The 18015-nt window shown below is 41.3% G+C and overlaps 1 protein-coding gene across 4 annotated transcripts in view; it reads right to left on the minus strand.

Annotated features, from left to right (window-relative positions):
- The window catches only part of COBLL1 (cordon-bleu WH2 repeat protein like 1), a 114502-nt gene that overhangs the window by 30618 nt on the left and 65869 nt on the right, over nucleotides 1-18015 (minus strand). For all 4 annotated transcript variants that reach the window (XM_084811871.1, XM_084811879.1, XM_084811867.1 and 1 more), the window contains exons 2-7: nucleotides 14466-14648; nucleotides 7877-8078; nucleotides 5749-5977; nucleotides 4628-4669; nucleotides 2334-2431; nucleotides 1069-1308 (exon numbers count right to left, since the gene is read on the minus strand). In XM_084811871.1, coding sequence (XP_084667997.1) covers nucleotides 1069-1308; nucleotides 2334-2431; nucleotides 4628-4669; nucleotides 5749-5977; nucleotides 7877-8078; nucleotides 14466-14557 — 903 coding nt within the window. In that variant the 5' untranslated portion in view covers nucleotides 14558-14648. The remainder of the gene's footprint in view (nucleotides 1-1068; nucleotides 1309-2333; nucleotides 2432-4627; nucleotides 4670-5748; nucleotides 5978-7876; nucleotides 8079-14465; nucleotides 14649-18015) is intronic.

The raw sequence follows: 18015 nt of genomic DNA on the forward strand, positions 1-18015 counted from the left end.
TAAACATCCATGTTCTTCCAGTAAGTAAAATTTGATTTTCTCAAGGCTTTAACATGTTCCTAATAATGCAAAGATTTGAACTGTTTAGGAAATCTTTTCTCAGAAACATGTTTAACTGCATTTTTTAAATAAAAGGCTAAGAAAGGCAATTTTGAAGTGACACTAAATGTCAGATCCTTCCCCAGTTACTGAACATGCTAGTGCAAACCATAATTTCCTCATATTTAATGCAAGTATAAAGACTCTCAGCAGATTCCAATTCCAATTTGGTACTAACATGTTTTAAAAGAAGCATTTTTAAAAGAATAATAGGAGCAGCAGCACTTAAATGCACGGTTTCTAAACTTGCTTCAGATTATCTTAGTAGAAGACATTTCAGGATTTAATATTACTTGACAAAATCTGACTTTCACTTAAAATTGTGTTTTAATTTCCAAACTCAAAGTTGAAAGAATATCTTTGCTGATAATTGGCTACCCAATAAATGGGGGGAGGGGGGAGAACTTGTGTATTATATACCTTTCCCTAAAGCTGCAATCCCATACACACTTACCTAGCAGTCAGTCCCACTGAACTCCACAGGACTTACTTCCCTGTAGACATGCATAGGATTGCATTATAAGCATAGTTATTTGGAAGTCCCACCTATTTCAACTGAACTATTTCCAAGGAAGCATTGCTGAAATCACCATCACCAGTGCAGCGGCAACAAGTAGCTCCCGCACATCACACAGGCAAAGTGCTCATCTGGTGGGTAGGTCATCCAGATTATGAGTGTAATTCCTACACCAGGACATTCATCAGGACTGCAAGTTACTGGCATAGGAAGTGTCCATATGACCTTTGAACATCCATATGATCAGTTGGTGTTTTTGCATGTAACATGGAATCTGGCCATAGGGATCTGGTTTTGAGTCAATGCCAATGCCAGGCAGCATATAAATTAGGCCCCAAATTGTGCAAGATTGCAGTTTGTTCAGCACGTACCATCAGTGAATGCTCTTGCTGAAGCGTTTACTCTAATATTATTCTCAGAGTCAGAGGAAGGAGGAGACAATAGCAACCAACCTTATCAGTTTCATCCACACTGCTAGATTTCACCACACAACTTGCAGGTCTGTCCTGGGTTCGTGCAAGATCCTGGGGCACGCTTTGAGAAGCAGGCATTGGAGGCAAGGGTGCTCGTCGCTTCTTTGGCATCTCAGATGGCAGGGTATTTGAGTCATACTGTTTCGGAATCATATTGGATCTCATGACGAAAGCTGGCCTCGGCTTACTCATTAACGGAGTTGCAGGAGCACTGGCCGTCTTACGCGGAATGGGGGAGGAAAATCAATTTTAAAAATAATGTTCTGAATAGATTTTAGCCAAACTACTTCTTTAAACAAGGGATTCCCAACTTTTATTATAAGGCTTCATTCATATTTATCACTAGCAGTAAAGAAGTTGCTTCCTTCTAGGAAGATTAAATCATCACCATAAACTGCACGTATAATGCAGGTATAACTGAACCATTTGAGTGGGCCCTATAGAAAGATTGTTCCTGCTTGATCATTAGCTGGCCATGAGAACACAGGTTCTTTTATTCAGACAGTTAATGCAATTGCATGGTATCTCATTATGGCCAAGTAGTTCCCATGCCAGAAGCACTAAATATGATGGGGCCACAGTAAATCAACGCGCAGGTGGGGGTGGGGAGTGGGAAGTGTCAAGCCTGCACAAATGTAACTATAACAGTAACATCCAAGGATAATGAGCAAGCAGATCAAAGAGTGAATAGGGCCCCTTGACCATGTGGGATGATAGTATCCTTAGGTTGCAATCCTACACATACAATTATCTGGGAATTAAAGCCCACTGAGTTCAGTGGGACTTATTTCTGAGCAAACCTGCATGGGACTATGCTTCTAATAATCTAAGGAAATATCTCCTGGAGGCAAAAACACCCATGGGAAATGTCTGATGAACTCCATGAAAGCTTATTCCAGAATACATTTTTAGTCTTTAAGGTGTGATAAGACTATTGGTTGTTTTTGTTGCAACAAGACGAACACATCTACCTTCTAGAAATTGGTTCCCCAGTGGCTCAGATTACTGCCAATCAGTAAAAAAACAAAAGGGGGACACCCAGCTGTCATCATGACAGAAACTGAAATATGTCATGGGGCAGTTAGGCTGCACTCCGATTTCTGGCTAGTCCAGTTGACTTCAATAGGCAAGAAAAACATTAAGCTGCCTCCCGTATCAACTGCACAGGCCAACTGCAAGGGTCTGTCAACAATGACATTTTGTTTTCTACCCAACGTTGGTTACAAATATTATATTTTTCTTACTTGTTCTCGTTTCTTCTTGCTTCGCTGAAAAAAGCCAAAGAAACTTTTATTTTCTTTCTCCTTCAAAATGTCAGAATTTTGTGAGTTTTGACAAGGGTCTGAAAATAAAATAAATTCCTTGATGCCACAGATTCCAGATTGCACTAATTATTTTCTTCCCTTCATATCTATTTCTATTAGAGAGTATTTCTTTGAAATATAGCATAATGCTCAATTTTATATGAACTGGTTTGGTAATAATACCATGTTCTCCCCTTTAAATGTTTTCCCTACAAGAATGGTAACAATCAGAACAAATTTTATTCTGCAAGGTAAACAATGACCCAGTTCATGTCACAACTACCCTTGGGTTGTTTAAACCCTGGGTATGAGGAAGAGTGAGTGAGAGTGCTGGCTCCTGCCCACTTCTGCTGAGCTAAACAACCCAGGGACACTCTTTCCCTGAGTTGTTTAGCATAATATCCAAACCCAGAACTGTGCCTTGTTGTGGGAGGGACAAGTCAGAGCTGTAACCCAAGAACAAACCACAGACTGTAAGTGTGGGTTGTTCCTCTGACCACAATCCATAATTCCAGGTTCGGACATCCCTCTAAACAACCAAGGGATGAAGTGTCCCTGGGTTGTTTAGCTCAGTGGGACAGGATGGGCAGGAGCCAGCAAACCATGGGTAGTTGGGACATGTGAACTGGCTAAGTACTGCACAGTATATTTGTTTTCATACATTTTCTACACTTACAATTTCAAAAATACAATTTCTATTTTTAACAAAATATTATAAAGGTCATTATCTGTACCAAAGCAAGATGTAATCCAGGTATCTTTTCCCAAGCAATTAAAAAGGCAAACAATACAAAACAAAACCCTGTAACTCCTAAGAAAACTTATCTATTTTTTTTACATTGATTATTGGATTGATATATTGTTTAGTTTGGAGTGGTATTGCATTCAGTCTGAGTGCTTCTGAGCAGGCAACTCATAAAATAATAAATAATATAGTGATGCTGCAATCCTGTATCAATTTACCTGAAGACATGCATAGGATTGCACTGTTAAGTAAGCTAACTGAGGAGAAATGGCTTCCCAGCCCAAATATGGTATTGGTTAGTTGTTGTTGTTGTTGTTTTTAAAAAGTCCATTATATTCTTGATACACCATCTTATGTAGATTAGTAATCAGGCTAAGGTCTTGCAGACATACTGAAGTGAACATAATACTGGTCTGGTTTGCACATAACGTTAATCCATGGTATGGGATGTTGACTTCTGGGTTGTCATGGTTTGTTAACCATGAACATCCTAGAAAAAGAAATCATGTTTTGTTGTTAGGTTGTGAACTCTGGGTTGCTTAATCCATGGGTTGTTGTTGTTATGGGGGTTGCTCATGTGTTTTTTCACCAGGTTACAGAAGCAGTAAAACACACACATATACATCCTCTACATGACAGCACTAGGGTGCTACAAAGGCATTTGGGATACCTGGAGGGAGCAGGTGAAGGAGGAGGAAACAAACAACCCAGGGACCACAGTTGGTTTGATCGTCTGCCAGATAAAACCTGGGTAGGGCAACCAACCATGGGTTAAATAAATGATGGGGTAATATTATGTGCAACCCAGGACTCTGAATCTACTATCCTTACCCTTACTACCACGTTAGAAGAATATTACCTAATTTAAACAAATGGTTTAAAGAAACACCAAGATAATATTAACTTGTGTAAGACTGATCAGGCTCTAACCCCCTTTGGGTTGTATCCAGTTGTGTTCCTGGACTGATAGAAGGTCCTTTGATCCAGAAGAGGCTTCCACGCATAGAAAGAGGGGAAGGCAAGTTCCACAAATTCCCCCTTTCTCCTGCAGTGCCTGATGCTACTTCCCAAACTTTTCTAAAGGGTCCTCCAATCTTCTGGAGCAGATTTTGGGAGGGCAAGGGAGCTGTAGATAGAAGGGGGAAATCAGCAAAAATCGCCTCCCCAACTTCTGCTAATGGAAGCCTCCAGTAGATCATTGAGCCTTCTGTCAGCAGAGGGAACACAACTGGATACAATCCTATTTTTAAAAAAAATCCTCTGGTGCTTATCAGTACTCATGTAACTATTCAGAAGATGCCCTACATTAGGAGCACTCGTGTATTATACACAAATCTGTGTTACCTATTCTTCTCATGGCAATCTAGGTAACATCCCTCATATTAGAAGATTCTTGTTTGCTCTGATATCACTAAATGAGAATGCTTGTGCATGACAATGCTCCATCATTTGCTGTGTGTATTCATTCTCTGAGATCAGCACAACTCACCTTGTAAAGATGACAAGTTGAATTCAGCAGGTGGCGTGGTGGCTAGAGAGATAGAGAAATGGAAATTTAATTACAATTGGCCGCGCTTTCTGAATACGTTCTTTATCAGAGTTTCAGCAGAGGAGCTGAAGGCTACCCAGGCAAATTCTCAAAATGCAGAAGAGTGTGAAATGATCCCTTCTATCAAATCTCATCCAGAAAGAAAGAACACATTGTAATTTAAACAAGGATGGCCAAATAGTACACTATAGGCTAGATTTTCCTGCAGAAGCCCCAACAAATGTATAATATTAAAATAAATGAAATTCATCAAAAAAATAATGATATAGAAGGTCAAGCTGTCATACACAATGCTTCATCAGAAATGGAGGACTCGTTAGCCATAAACCTTTTAAAAAAGAACAAATGTGAGAATTCTCAAAATTCCACAAATCTCCCTCCCTGTACCTTTTGCAGGCCACAACAAAATGATATTTGTAAAGGTTTTTGTTGCTGCACAAGTCAAATAATTAGTGGAGAACAATTGTGTTTAGTATAAATATAGTTTGTATGTTCAATATATTTTAGAATATGGCACTGGATCTAAATGTACGCTCTAAGACAAGAGTGGGCAACCTGTGTCCCTCCAGATGCTGTTGGATTACAACTCCCATCATCCCTGACCACTGACCATGCTGCCTAGGGTTGATGGGAGATGGTCCAACAACATCTGGAGGGGCACAGGTTGCCTAGCTGTGGCCTAAGTAAACAAAATCAAGTCAATATATGGAAGCTGGAATTTAGGGGCAATGAATCAGTTCACCAGATATGTTGATTTCAGATTCGAAAAATGTGTACTCAAAAGGTACGACTAGGAAGTTATGTGAAATGAAATTATGAAACAGGCAAGCAATATTAATAGAAAATGTGCTTTATATATACTTTCTGCTATTAACATGTGTGTGTTTTTTTAAAAAAAATCAGTAATTGATTACAGTTTTTCATTTTCAGTAACAATATATAAAAATAGAAATGAAGGGGGGGAATTATACATAAAATTAAACTAAAACTATATTTCCAAACATATCTACAGCATTCCCTCCAGCAACTGCTTTGGTGAAATACAAATGCATAAACCTTACCTCTGCTGACATCCATTGCATATAACTCTCTGAGTCCAAGGTCATTAAGAGATTTTGTCAAGTCAAGGGTTTCCCGAGATTGGTAAGTTTTCAGCAACATGGTGTGTAAAGGATCGAAATCACATTTGCTACAGATCATGAGCATGAGTTCTTGAAGTGGTGTATGAGGGCTAACTCTGACAATAGTCTTCTGGGTCTTCTTGTAGTTTACTACTACCCTCACAGTTTGCTGAAACAAGAGAAAATCCATCCTTTAGCAAAGTTACAGCCTTTGCTTTGTTTGTTTTTTAAAGGCTCAACCTACTACACAGTGTGGCTACACAGACTTCATCACTACTAAGAACTTACGGTACACTAATACTACAGAATTCTTATTTATATTATATCACATATTCTTACAGCTCTTCTCAATGTGAAATGAAGACTTGTCTAAGGCCACTCTATTAAGGGCACAATCCTATGCATGTTTAGGCAGAAAAATGTCCTGCAGTGCTGGCTGGGGAATGCTGGGAGTTGTATGACGTTTTTCTGCCTAAACATGCATAGAATTGCTCCATAAACTTCATAACTATCTAAGGCAGGGGTCCCCACCTTTTTGGATCTGTGGGCATATTTGGGAATTTGAGAAAATGCTATGGGCATCACCACAAAAGTAGTTCCAAGGAGGATGTGGCTAATCACATAATGGTGGGGAGTGGGGGCCTGGCCAATCAAAAGAAGTGGGGAGGGAGAAATAGTGAGGCTAGAAGTTGGAAAGGAGGGGGTAATAGCAAGGCAAAGGGGTAGATGGGAGAGAAAGAGTGAGGCTAGAAGCTGGGAGTGGGGAAAAACAGCAAAATAAAGGGGTGAGTGGGAGAGAAAGAGCAAGGCTAGGGGCCAGGGAGAGAAAGAAGGCTAGGGATAAGGAAGGGACAGAAAGAGTGATGACAGGGGTTGGCTGGAGAGAAATAGGCTGGGAGTGGAGATTGACTGACTGACTGACTGACTGACTGATTGATTGATTGATTGACTGATTGAGAGAGAGAGAGAGAGAGGGAGAGCAAGCAAAGTCTTTGGGGCTGGAAGAAGATGGGGTGGGGCCAGGAAATCGCTTTTCTCCTCTGGCCCACTGAACAGCTGATCAGCGCAAGTTCAGGAACAGGAAGGAGAACCTGGTGCCCTAACTTTTTAAAAAGTATTTTATTAAAAATAAATTTTAGACAGGGGAAGGGAATAGAGAGCTTTGCAGGCACCATTGGATCTCCCTGCAGGCACGCACAGGTGCCATGATCTAAGAGATATATGAACACAGGCCTGCTGCATTCAAACATACTCTATCCCAAGGAATAGCAGTTATGGACTACATTGGCACAGTGTTGTTTTAGCTTCAGCTGTCAACATTTTCTCTCCTCTTATTACTTTTTCAAACTCAGAGAGAGGAAAAGATAGAGCTGAGTATGAAAGCAAGGACATTTTGCTTTCGCTTAAGGTAAAACCTGCCAGAATCCCTCCTTAAAGCATATCAAAGCAGTTAGGAGCCCATGGAACAAACAGCTATCCTCCTTTCCCTGTCAACAAGGATCCAAGCAAGCAATTTCATCATGTATGCATGTGTCTAATGCAGCAATCTGTCTCTGAATCCTGGGGGCTAACAGTGTATGCACCACCCAAGGCAGAACCTTTGACAAGTCTATCTTTGGGCAGTATCCAACATTGCCCTTGCTCTAGTGGGAATGACAGCTACAGCAACAGGATGTTAGTGCTTCACAGCACAACCTGGAAACTAGCTCAGACTGGTGCTTCTGGAATGGAACAAGTCAGTGGAGCTCATGGAAGCGAGCTCCACTGACTTGTCTCATTCCAGAAGCGTTAGTCTGAGCTAGTTTTGGGGGCTGTGCCATGAAGCACCATCTTATCGTAGTGCTACTGGTTATTCTTGCTGGCAGAATGTGATTGGTGCTGGCACACTGCCAGCATTAATTTAATTCCTGATAAGTTTCAAAATGAAATTTTATGAACAAATTTAAAATTAAGCTACCTCCAGAGTCTTTGAAATACAGCCTGTTAAAAGCTTAAACAAACAAATAAACAAACAAACTGGAGGTAAAAAGAGAAAAACGAATGGTAGCATTTTGCAAACTCTTCTCACCTCTGGGATGACAGGAATGGGCTTCTTCTTATCCATCTGTTTTGGCTTTAAAATCACTTCATCGACTTCAAGCATCCCAATGGGCATATTTGGTTTGAATTTGATCAGTTTTCTCTCTGCTGACATCAGGTCTATAGTATGGCTTGAAGGATTTAAACGGTATTGTGCACAAAGGTATACCAGTAAGTCCATCATTGGTTTGCTGGAAGAAAAAAGTGAAACTGGCTATAATTCCCCCATGGTCATTAAGCAAAACCTGTTTTTCTGACCATTGACAGCACCATTGCTTTGTTATCATACAGATCAGCAGACAAATATCACATAAAGTACAATCCACAGAAGGTAGGCACTTTGGAGACTAATTTATTTCATTGGGACTCAGCAATCCTTGAACACCCCCTCCCCCTACTCACACCTGTCTGTTTTTGGATGTTCTAGTGACTTTGGAGAATGACACTTGGAACACTGCAATTTTAAAAACACTGTCCATACCTGTTATTAAAGAGTTACATGACAATTGATACCCTTTTTCCCCTTTATCTTTCAAACCAAGAGGGAAATTAAGTTTTTAGAGAGAAAAAAAGGAAATTGTTGCAATAAACCTACAATATAACTGAGTAATAAAATATTTGTCAGGGGTCATTTCTCTCCCACAGTCAAACTTCCATCGAAAAGGTCCTACCAAATGAAATTAGCTCTTTGAAATTCACATGAACAAAAGATATGAATGTATCACCTCTTCACTATATTCCTGTATTTATGTATATAGAAATATATGTATATGTCTGATTCTTCTCTTTATTAAAATTATTCAAAGCCATTTACAAAACATAAGTATTTCGCAGTGTTACAGATATAGCTGGCAGCCTTGATTACAAACTTTTTCTTATTCACAAAATTTAACACATTCTTAAATTTAGGATCAATGAAGAGCATTGTCCTTGAAGCACTGCTGCTTTGCAATCTCTACTCATATTAACTGAGCTTATATGCTGCTTTAAGTCTTCTTGTTTCACACAAAAGTAACTAGCCCCAAACTGGGTTAACTAAAAGTTAATTGAAAGTTATTTCAGTTTTCATTCCAACTCTTAAGAAAATAGCAAGCTGGCTTATACTGAGTCAGACCATTGGCCCATCTTGCCCAGGCACTCCAGGATTTCAGGCAGGGGTTTCTCCAGCCCTACCTGGAGATGCCAGAGAGTGAACCTGGTACCTTGTGCATGCAAAGCAGGTGCTTTACCCACTGAGCTACAGCCCTTCTCAGACATGAAACCTAATAAAACATACATAAGAGGGCACAGCAAATCAAAGCTCTTCTATTAGAAGTGCATTCTTTTTCCCATAAGAAATGCATAGTTTTCTCCTTTTAATCTGTTCAGATATTTGTTTAATCAAGATAATGATTTCCTCCCAAAAGCAAGCATACCTCTAGGAGAAAGCCATCTGCAGTGCTATCAGAAAATGCTGTTGCACAGAGGTATCTGAACACCTGCACAAGATAAACTCCGTAGAATGTCTCAGTGAATGTATAAAAACCAACAAAACTCCTACTCAGCTTAATCTTCTGTACAGTAACATTCAGCGCAGAAGCTTTACTCAGTAGTTTTAAAGTTGCCATTAGGTCAACCCTGATAATGAATAACAGAGATTATGATGAATTTTTTCCACCTCCTAACTTGAACAGCTTACACAACGTCTCCCTGAATTATAAAAAGGGCCTTGTTGCATGTGAGACTCAACAAATCATTTAACTGAAAAAAGCCTACCAAATAGCATAAGGATTGCTTTAAAAAGTACATCCCATGCTTCTTCTTCCCCAAACCTACTCTTTGGGGTGAGGGGGCAGCTGCTGTGTCTGGTAGCCACATGGTGGCTAGCAGACCTCATCACTTCATCACTGAAGGCTTGGGAATTTGTGGCTCATTTGGCTTTGCACAGTGAGGCTGCTTCTACACTAAGTAAATAGCAAAACTGGTCTTCCTGAAATATTTTACTCAAACAACAATCCGTTACCGGAACACCTTATTTTTGGACATGGGTATACAGAACAGCAAAGCACACTTAATAAAATGAATGATTTGCCTACTAAAAAGCTTCAGGAAGAATGAAAAAGTAGCCCATTAAGTAGCTAGGTACTGTTTAATGCCTACTTACTTAAAATGTTAGGACACAAATCTAATTCTTGGTGACTGAAAAACAGAGAGAACCCAGACGTAACTGAAAACTAGCAAAATATATATGTGGCTTCTTTGTGGTTTTAAAGTCTGTCTAGTGGAAACAAAGTAGTACCTTAACCACTGCAAACTATGCATCATTTCTTGTAAGTCTTACCATTTTCAACTTAAATGATACGTACACTGGCTCCATTTTATTTTAAAACGTTAAGACCTATGATGCTACCAAATTGATTAGTGCTCGAAATTTTCTGTAAAAAAAGTTAACTTGCAAAAATATCCAAACAAAAATTAATTCTCCCCCACCCAAAGCTAGAATTCAGATTATTATTTTTTTCTTTCAACTGATTGACCTGACTTTCATTTCAAGTAAATATCCAATTAAAAATGCCAGCAGTCTAAAATGCAAGTCTGAAAACATTAAAGTCCCCAATCTTGTAGTCAGGAGCAAATTTTATTTCAGTACTTATTGCAGAGTAGGACTGTGCTGAATGAAATCCACATTACCTGGGAAAACAGGCCAGCAGGCAGGCTGGCAGAGTAGTTTTTGTGCTAGGTGAAGGTAAAATGTGCTTTTTTCAACACAAACTCTCAAAGCAAAGAGCTATAACTTTTCACTGGTTGCACAGAAGGGTCCCAGCAGCACCTTGACCACCTCTACCTTGCCAAGACCCCAACGATGCCTTGTATTGGGCTCGCTTTGCCACACAGCGTAGTATTATTTAAATAATAGATGTTATGTGTGCAGTGCTTTGCCCACTCTATTTTGAAATGTGGACTTGTATGTAGTGCTTTACCACACATTGTTTGCTTGACCACAACACAAGCACGCACACACGCACACACAAAAGAAAAGCAAATACAGAACTACCTACAAGCAAAAAATGGGGTTTACATTTTTTTTTTTAAGGAAAAGATATAGAGTTAAACAATGGGAAGGGAAGGAATACAGGAATTAAGAAGGGGACAGGGGGTGGGAGGAGGGAAGCCAAGATCAAGGAAAGGGAAGTACTTTTATATACATAGTTTTTCTTATAAAGGATCTAGAAAGAAAGGAAAAACTACTAAGAAATTGTTGAATTGAGAAGGGCGGGGAGGGGCAAAGAACAAGGCAAGGAAAGGAGGAAACTAAAGTACTTTTTAAATGTTTCTGGTTTTTTAAATAAAGAATCTAGAGAAGAAAGAAAGGGAATAGAGGAACCGAGAAGGACTGGGTGGGAAAGAACGATAAATCTGCAGTACAACACATTCACACACACATCACACAGATCTGGCCAAATAACCAACTATAACCACCTCTCTGTAACCAACTCTTACCTGCTTTCTCTCAAACAACAAAACAAATGCAGGCTGATCTCCAATATGTACAGCATTCCCTACCACCACCACCACCACCACCACCACCATTGTTACTGATTGGAGACTGTGGGTATGTTCAGCTCTAATTTGGCAACTAGAGTTGCCATTTGTCAAAACTCAAACAAAGCTCACCCTCCTCCTCCCCTCTTTCTCCTCCATCCTTCTCCTCATACCCTCTCTGATCTTTTGCAAATAGATGCATTTTAGAGGCAGGCTGTCTGGGCTTCAGAAGGCTTCAGAATAGCTCCAAATCTCCGAGGCGGAGCAAGGTGCTTCAGCAGTGACCCGCCTCACTTCAGACTGCCTGGGGCTGTTCTGATCCACTTTGGATCTCAATGAGGCACCCCCGAAGCAGCCTGATCCACTTCAGATTCGGTATTCAGATTCGGCACCGAAGCGATGCACAGCCCTACTGCAGAGAAAGTTATCTGTAAATTGTATCGAAAGCAATCTTCCATCTGGCTACCTGCCAATCATGTTTGCACAGATGTTCTGAGGTTGTGAGTAGGTAAAGATACAAGAGGACTTGTCAGATCTGCGTGCATCAAGGTTTTCCTTTTAAGGGGGCTTCAATTTTTCAAATTAGACCGTGTTTTGGAAGATTGTTAAGAGGATCTGGACTCTTTGGGGACTTTTGCACAGTTCTGGCTGACCTGTGACTATGGGAACAGTTTCATTTTGACATATATATATATAGAGAGAGAGAGAGAGCGCGCACTCAAGATAACAAAACCATGCGTGCATGAAGAACATGCATATGTGCCCCTCTGAATCACAAGGTACACGAATATGGATTTCCACCATGGAAAGTTGAATCACATTTCATAATGAACCACATCCTCCTGTACCAGCCTGCCCTCTGATTAAGACTGGGTGGAAAGGGCTTAGGATCTGGTGGAGAGGCCTATTGTGGAAGGATGATTGACTGTGACCACCACCACCACCACCATCATCATCATCTCTATACATCCCAATAGACAAAGCTCTCTAGGCTGTTCACAAAAATTACAAGCCGCAAATGCAAGGTAATAAAAATGTGATACAAAATCTTTAACATACAAAATTTATAAACAATTCATGACAGCTGAAAAAACAGTTACAGTAAGATACTGGACTTGATCAAAAAAACTGACATAAATGCTGTCAAATACCTGGAAGTAGAGGAAGGTCTTAACCTGGCATTGGAAAGATGATAATGTTGCCACCAGGCGGATCTCACTGGAGAGAGCATTCCATCATCAGAAGTTCACCAGACCCTTTCCCTTGTTGCCACCCTCCTCACCTCCCTCAAAGAGTGGGTCTGAGATGTTGAATGTAATTGTCAGGAGCGCCCTAGCTGCCTCTTAAAGTCCCCTCCAATAGCCAACTCAAGACACAGACAAAAGGGATTCTTTCCAAGGCTTTATTCTTTTACAACTTAATGACTCTTTCAGATGCTAATTTCCAGCGACTAAGCAAGGAACTGCACTGGGGTAGTTAGCAGAGTAGCCTAAGCTCCAGGTAAAGCATTTGGTCCCCGTTTGAAGGAGTAGAGCAGGAAAACTCTGAACTTATGGGCTATGGAGAGGTCCCCCCTCTTGCCCATGGGTCCTCGGGATGCGACCGTTGTTGTAGTGCCAAGCAGGCAAAGTGCCTCCTCTCGGCGCCCTCCATTTGGCGCCTCTCCCTGCGTCGGAGCCGAACATCCACCAACACCCCCTCCCCTGCTCTTTCACTGCCAGGGTCACCATCTCTCTTGGGAATGCAGGCAGGAGGAATCTCTCCCTGCCGCTGCGCCTGTGAGCGATGAGTGAGCTCCTCTCCCACGGGTTGTTGCTCTTCCTCAGAATCAGAACTGCTCTGGGGCTCTATGGGCTCAGTTTCCACCCTGACAGTAATGTCCAGGTAGGTTTAGGTCGGGAGAGGCAGTCTGTCACGTACTGCAGTCCTGAGCCATGTAAGGCTTTATGGGTTAAAACCAGCACCTTGAATTGAGCTTGGAAACATACAGGCAGCTGGTGCAAGCAGGCTAGAATTGGTGTTACATGCTCAGACCTTCTGATCCCTGTTATTAATCTGGCTACCACAAGTTGCACAAATTGCAGCTTCTGAATAGTCTTCAAGGGCAGCCCCATGTAGAGCACATTGCAATAATCTAACTTAGATGTTACCAAAGCATAGACTAATGAAGCCAGGTTATCTCTGTCCAGACAGAGATGTAGGTGGGCCACCACCTGAAGACAGTAGAAGGCACTCCGTGCTGCTTAGGCCACCTGAGTCTCAAGTGATAGAGATGGCTCCAGGACACCCTGCAAGCTACAAATCTGCTCCTCTAAGAGGAATTCAACCCCATCCAGAACAGGATGAACACCATTTATCCAGTCAGAACAACCACCAACTAACAGCATCTCAATCTTGTCTGGACTGAGCTTCAGTTAATTAGCCCTCATCCAGCCCACTGTCACAGCCAGTCACTGATCTAGCACATCCACAGCCTCACCTGATGGAATTAGGGCTTTTCCGAGAGGCCACATCCAAACTGTGGAATACCTTGTCCAATGAAATTTGGATGGCCCCATTTTTAACCATCTTCTGCTGACTATTAAAGACTACTTTATTCAGGCAGGCTTTTGCCCTTCTGGGCAAATAATAGGCAGTATCCAAGTCTGCCTGCACACCAGCAGATGGAATGGGGCAAATCAGTGGAGCTTGCAGAAGGAAGCTCCATTGGCATGTCCTGATCCAGAAACAAGCATTTCCGCTTGTTTCCAAGGTTGCTTTTTCAGCTGCTAGCTTTGCATTGCATGAGTGGTGGGTCCCACTAGCAGCACATAATGAGTAGGAACACAGTGGCAGTACTGGATCCTGCCCAATATTTTTATCCAGAGTTTCCATCCATTCTGCCTGCCCCCATTGTGTTGTAAGCCATCCTGAGGGGTGCATATGAATTAAAAGGGTGGGGTAGAAATTGTCATATAAATGAATGAATGAATGAATGAATGAAGACAACATTTCTCTTTCGAAATCTAGGTTTGAAGTTCAACTGCAAAACAACATGATTTCTTTCTTCAACATACCTGCCATTAACAGTAGTAGACTTGATCACATCCCCTGGGAGAACTACAGACAGTTTGATGTCTCTGTCAATTATATTCTCTTTTTGTTCCATAGTGAAGTTGGTTAGTTCTGAATCATCAAAAGAAGTGTCAGTGATCTTTGTCTCAGATGGAGGAAGGGGAGCTTTGGGCTTGGCTTTCCGTCTGAAAGAGACCAAAAATTCCAAAACAAAATATTAAGGAAAAATAAAATCAACAATCAGTCCTGGGAACTAGAAGTGTGCAAAAGCCATGTAAAGCTTTCTTTCTTTTTTAAGCTCCAGGGAACTGTGCAGTTCTTGAGCCTTGGAAGCTGTGCAATTCCTGAACTTGTTAATCAAAGCTCAGGGAAAACCCTCTTACCAGACTGAACTGTCAGTGCAAGAGGACAAAAGATCAAACAGTACAAGGGTTGTTATGCAAAGAACCCAAGGAAAAGTTTTTCTGAAAAACTACACTGAAATAATTTTTTCCGCTGTTTATCACTTGATCTTTTTTCCTGGCTACACACAATTGCCTTTTCTTTACAATGCTACAATTTAACATTGTCTAAACAGAGTTTTCCAAACCTTTATGTATTGTATTTGGGAGTCTACCATCTGAATTTACGGAGCTGTAATAAGATGGAACAGATACTAGTCCTTTTGAGTGTTACCAGTGTGATGTTTTAACATCCCACTGCAAACTTCCTACTGTCTAAAAGCAGCAGTATGGAAATCACCACCACCACCACCATCCAACATTGCATGCAGCAAAACTTTTGCTTTCCCCTCTTCCCTCTGCAGCTTCATCTTGCCCCCAAAATCTGCTCCAGAGTCCCCCAAACCTCTGGAGAAGATTCTGAGGGGCACAGGGGACTGCAGGAGAGAGGGAGGATCCATTCTGCTTATAGATGCTGTTCCATTGGCAGATGGACACTATTGGATATAACCCAGAATATTTAACTCTCTCTAAAGAGTAATGTTTTAAAATTTCTGCCTTTTAGTGTCTGCTTTTCATAAAATTTAAATAAGGATGGTAAAATGCCAACTAATTTTTCATAAGATTGGCAAGATGTGTCACACAAATCTTACTTGTCACGTAGATAGAATACAAGGGTATTAATCCACAAAACTATTTAAATCAGTTCTACAGCACATATTTTTAAATTACAACAAAGAAATTAGATGTAACAATTAGCACATTTTCCTAGCAATCAAATACTTTGTCACTGTGAAAATGCAAAGTTTCACCCCAGCTAGCACATCTATTACAGTTTGGAATGATAAATGGAATGTAGTTGCAGAAGAGGGGAAATTATCCAGACTGTAATATGTTCTTTAGAAATGTCTAACAACTTGGAAATGAACATGCATTTCAAAAGGCATGCATAGAGACATGCCGAGTCATGCATTGTATACTAATCCAGCCATATCATGCAAGGAATTAATCACAGTTCTAGGCATGTGTGTGTTTAATCTGTCTGAAGAGGTAGTGTTCATTGCAGAATAAAATCTTATAGTACCCAAGACTAAAACTATTGTGCCCAACAGAACAATGCTCATAATTCTGCAAATTCCCAAAGGCCACCATTTGAAATAACTTGAATCTTAAAATTAATTAAAACATTTCAAAATGTACTATATCAGGCTCTCACATTTCAGTTTGGGTTTCAATTAAAATGGACATAAGTTTTGACATTAACACTAGGGGTGAAGTGGGGGTAAAATATACAATATAGGGATGATTCGTGCATGAATGTGCACCGTTCAATATTGCTTCATTTGATGACTTACAGCTGAATGTACAAACTCCCCCCCATGGAGGAGCATCGGATCTGAGGCAATGCAAGGTGATATCTGTCCCTGAGCTGTGAGAGATGCTTCACATATCTAAATAATCAGTTAGCAGTGCAGTTACCAAGTGATGAATATGCATGTGTAAACTGCACTGTAATTGGCAAAATGATCTTCACATGTACAAAACCCAAGTTTCAACAAGAAAAACAAAGCATGACATTTCAGCACAGACCTATAGCTGTATACCAAGTCAGACTGTTGGCCCACGTAATTCAGTATTGCGTACACCGACTGGCACTGGCTCGCCAGTGTTTCCTAGCTCTCCCTGGAGATACCGGGGATTGCACTTGGCACCTTCTGCATGCAAAGCAGGTGCTCTACAATACTCCACCTGTGTCGTGCCCTCTTGTGTGTGTGTGTGTGTTTTTAAAAAACCCAACAATAAACCCTTATCTTCAGGAACACTAATTGAATTCGGTACACTAATAGTCACTAAAAAGAAATATATTTCTGATGGCAAGAAGGCTCACCTTCAGATGATGGGAGTACTATGAAAATCTGGTTTTACACGCTGGGATTACTAGTGACCAGGGGAGGTTGGTGGTTCTGATTTCAGTGGGGCTGTGAATCTGCTCTGGATTTCAATCAGAACCAGCCAGAACTCTAAAGGAGCTATCCAAGGTGCTGAACCCTAGCCCCCAAATGGGTTCAGCACCTTGGATAGCTCCTTTAGAGTTCTGACTGGCTCCGACTGAAACCCAGAGCAGATTCACAGCCCCACTGAAATCGGGGCTACCAGCCACCACTGGTAGTGCCACCTATGGTATAAAATTGTGACTAGATATACCCTCGAATTTTAAGAGCCTGCAATAAATTTACTTTTCATGCTACCTCAAACATTTAGTACAATGTTAGAACAAGCAAAGGTCACACAAACATTTGTAACAAACAACAGCAACAACCTCTGAAAACACAAGAATGAAGCAATTTAGCCTTGAAATCAAACAGGGTGATCCACATAGCAGGAATGACCACGTGACCATTAAATGACAGCAGGATGTCATGAGTCTTATCTGTCTGTTTCCGAAAGTACTAAAAGATTTTATATCTGTAGTACCTTGAGCTGGGTAATTAAGAAAGCAATCTGAACTCCCACTCCCACTCTTGATAGCGGAGGGGATTAGGATGTAACCCTCCACCAGCCTATGCCTGCAGTGAGAAGCTCTACTGGCGGGTGGGAGTCCTGCCCCATTTACACCAGTGGTAGAACAAGGGAAGCCCTGAACGGGGGCATTCCATGGGTGGGTCAGAGCCCCTTCCCCTATGAGGACTGCAAGCAACAGGAGGGAAAACTCAGAAAGCCCTGTTCTTCTACAGGCAGGGCGGGGGGAGAAAACTCCACCCCCTCCCATCGGCCCTGGCCAGTGCAAGCTGCCATATCAGCTGTGGATGAGATGGCAGATCTGCTTCATGACCCCTCCTCAGACACACTTTTAGGGCCAAAACAGACATTATTTTAAATGTCTGCCTAGCAGCTTTGCCCCCCATTTTTACTCTAGGGTATGTGCAGGGGCCCCAATCTGGATTGGAACTCTAGCATGGGGGATAAGGGGGCTTTTAAGATCTGGATTGGGGGGCCTGCACCTGCTCCTGAGTAAAAATGAAACATAGCTGCTAGACACACCCTTCAGGCACAGTCCTATGGCGATGCCCATAAGCCTCCAATACTTGGAGGCTTACAGGTATCCTGTGCA

This window comes from Heloderma suspectum, chromosome 1 (assembly GCF_057233095.1).
Source record: "Heloderma suspectum isolate Gila_16-S chromosome 1, 16-S_ref, whole genome shotgun sequence".
Lineage (NCBI taxonomy): Eukaryota > Metazoa > Chordata > Lepidosauria > Squamata > Helodermatidae > Heloderma > Heloderma suspectum.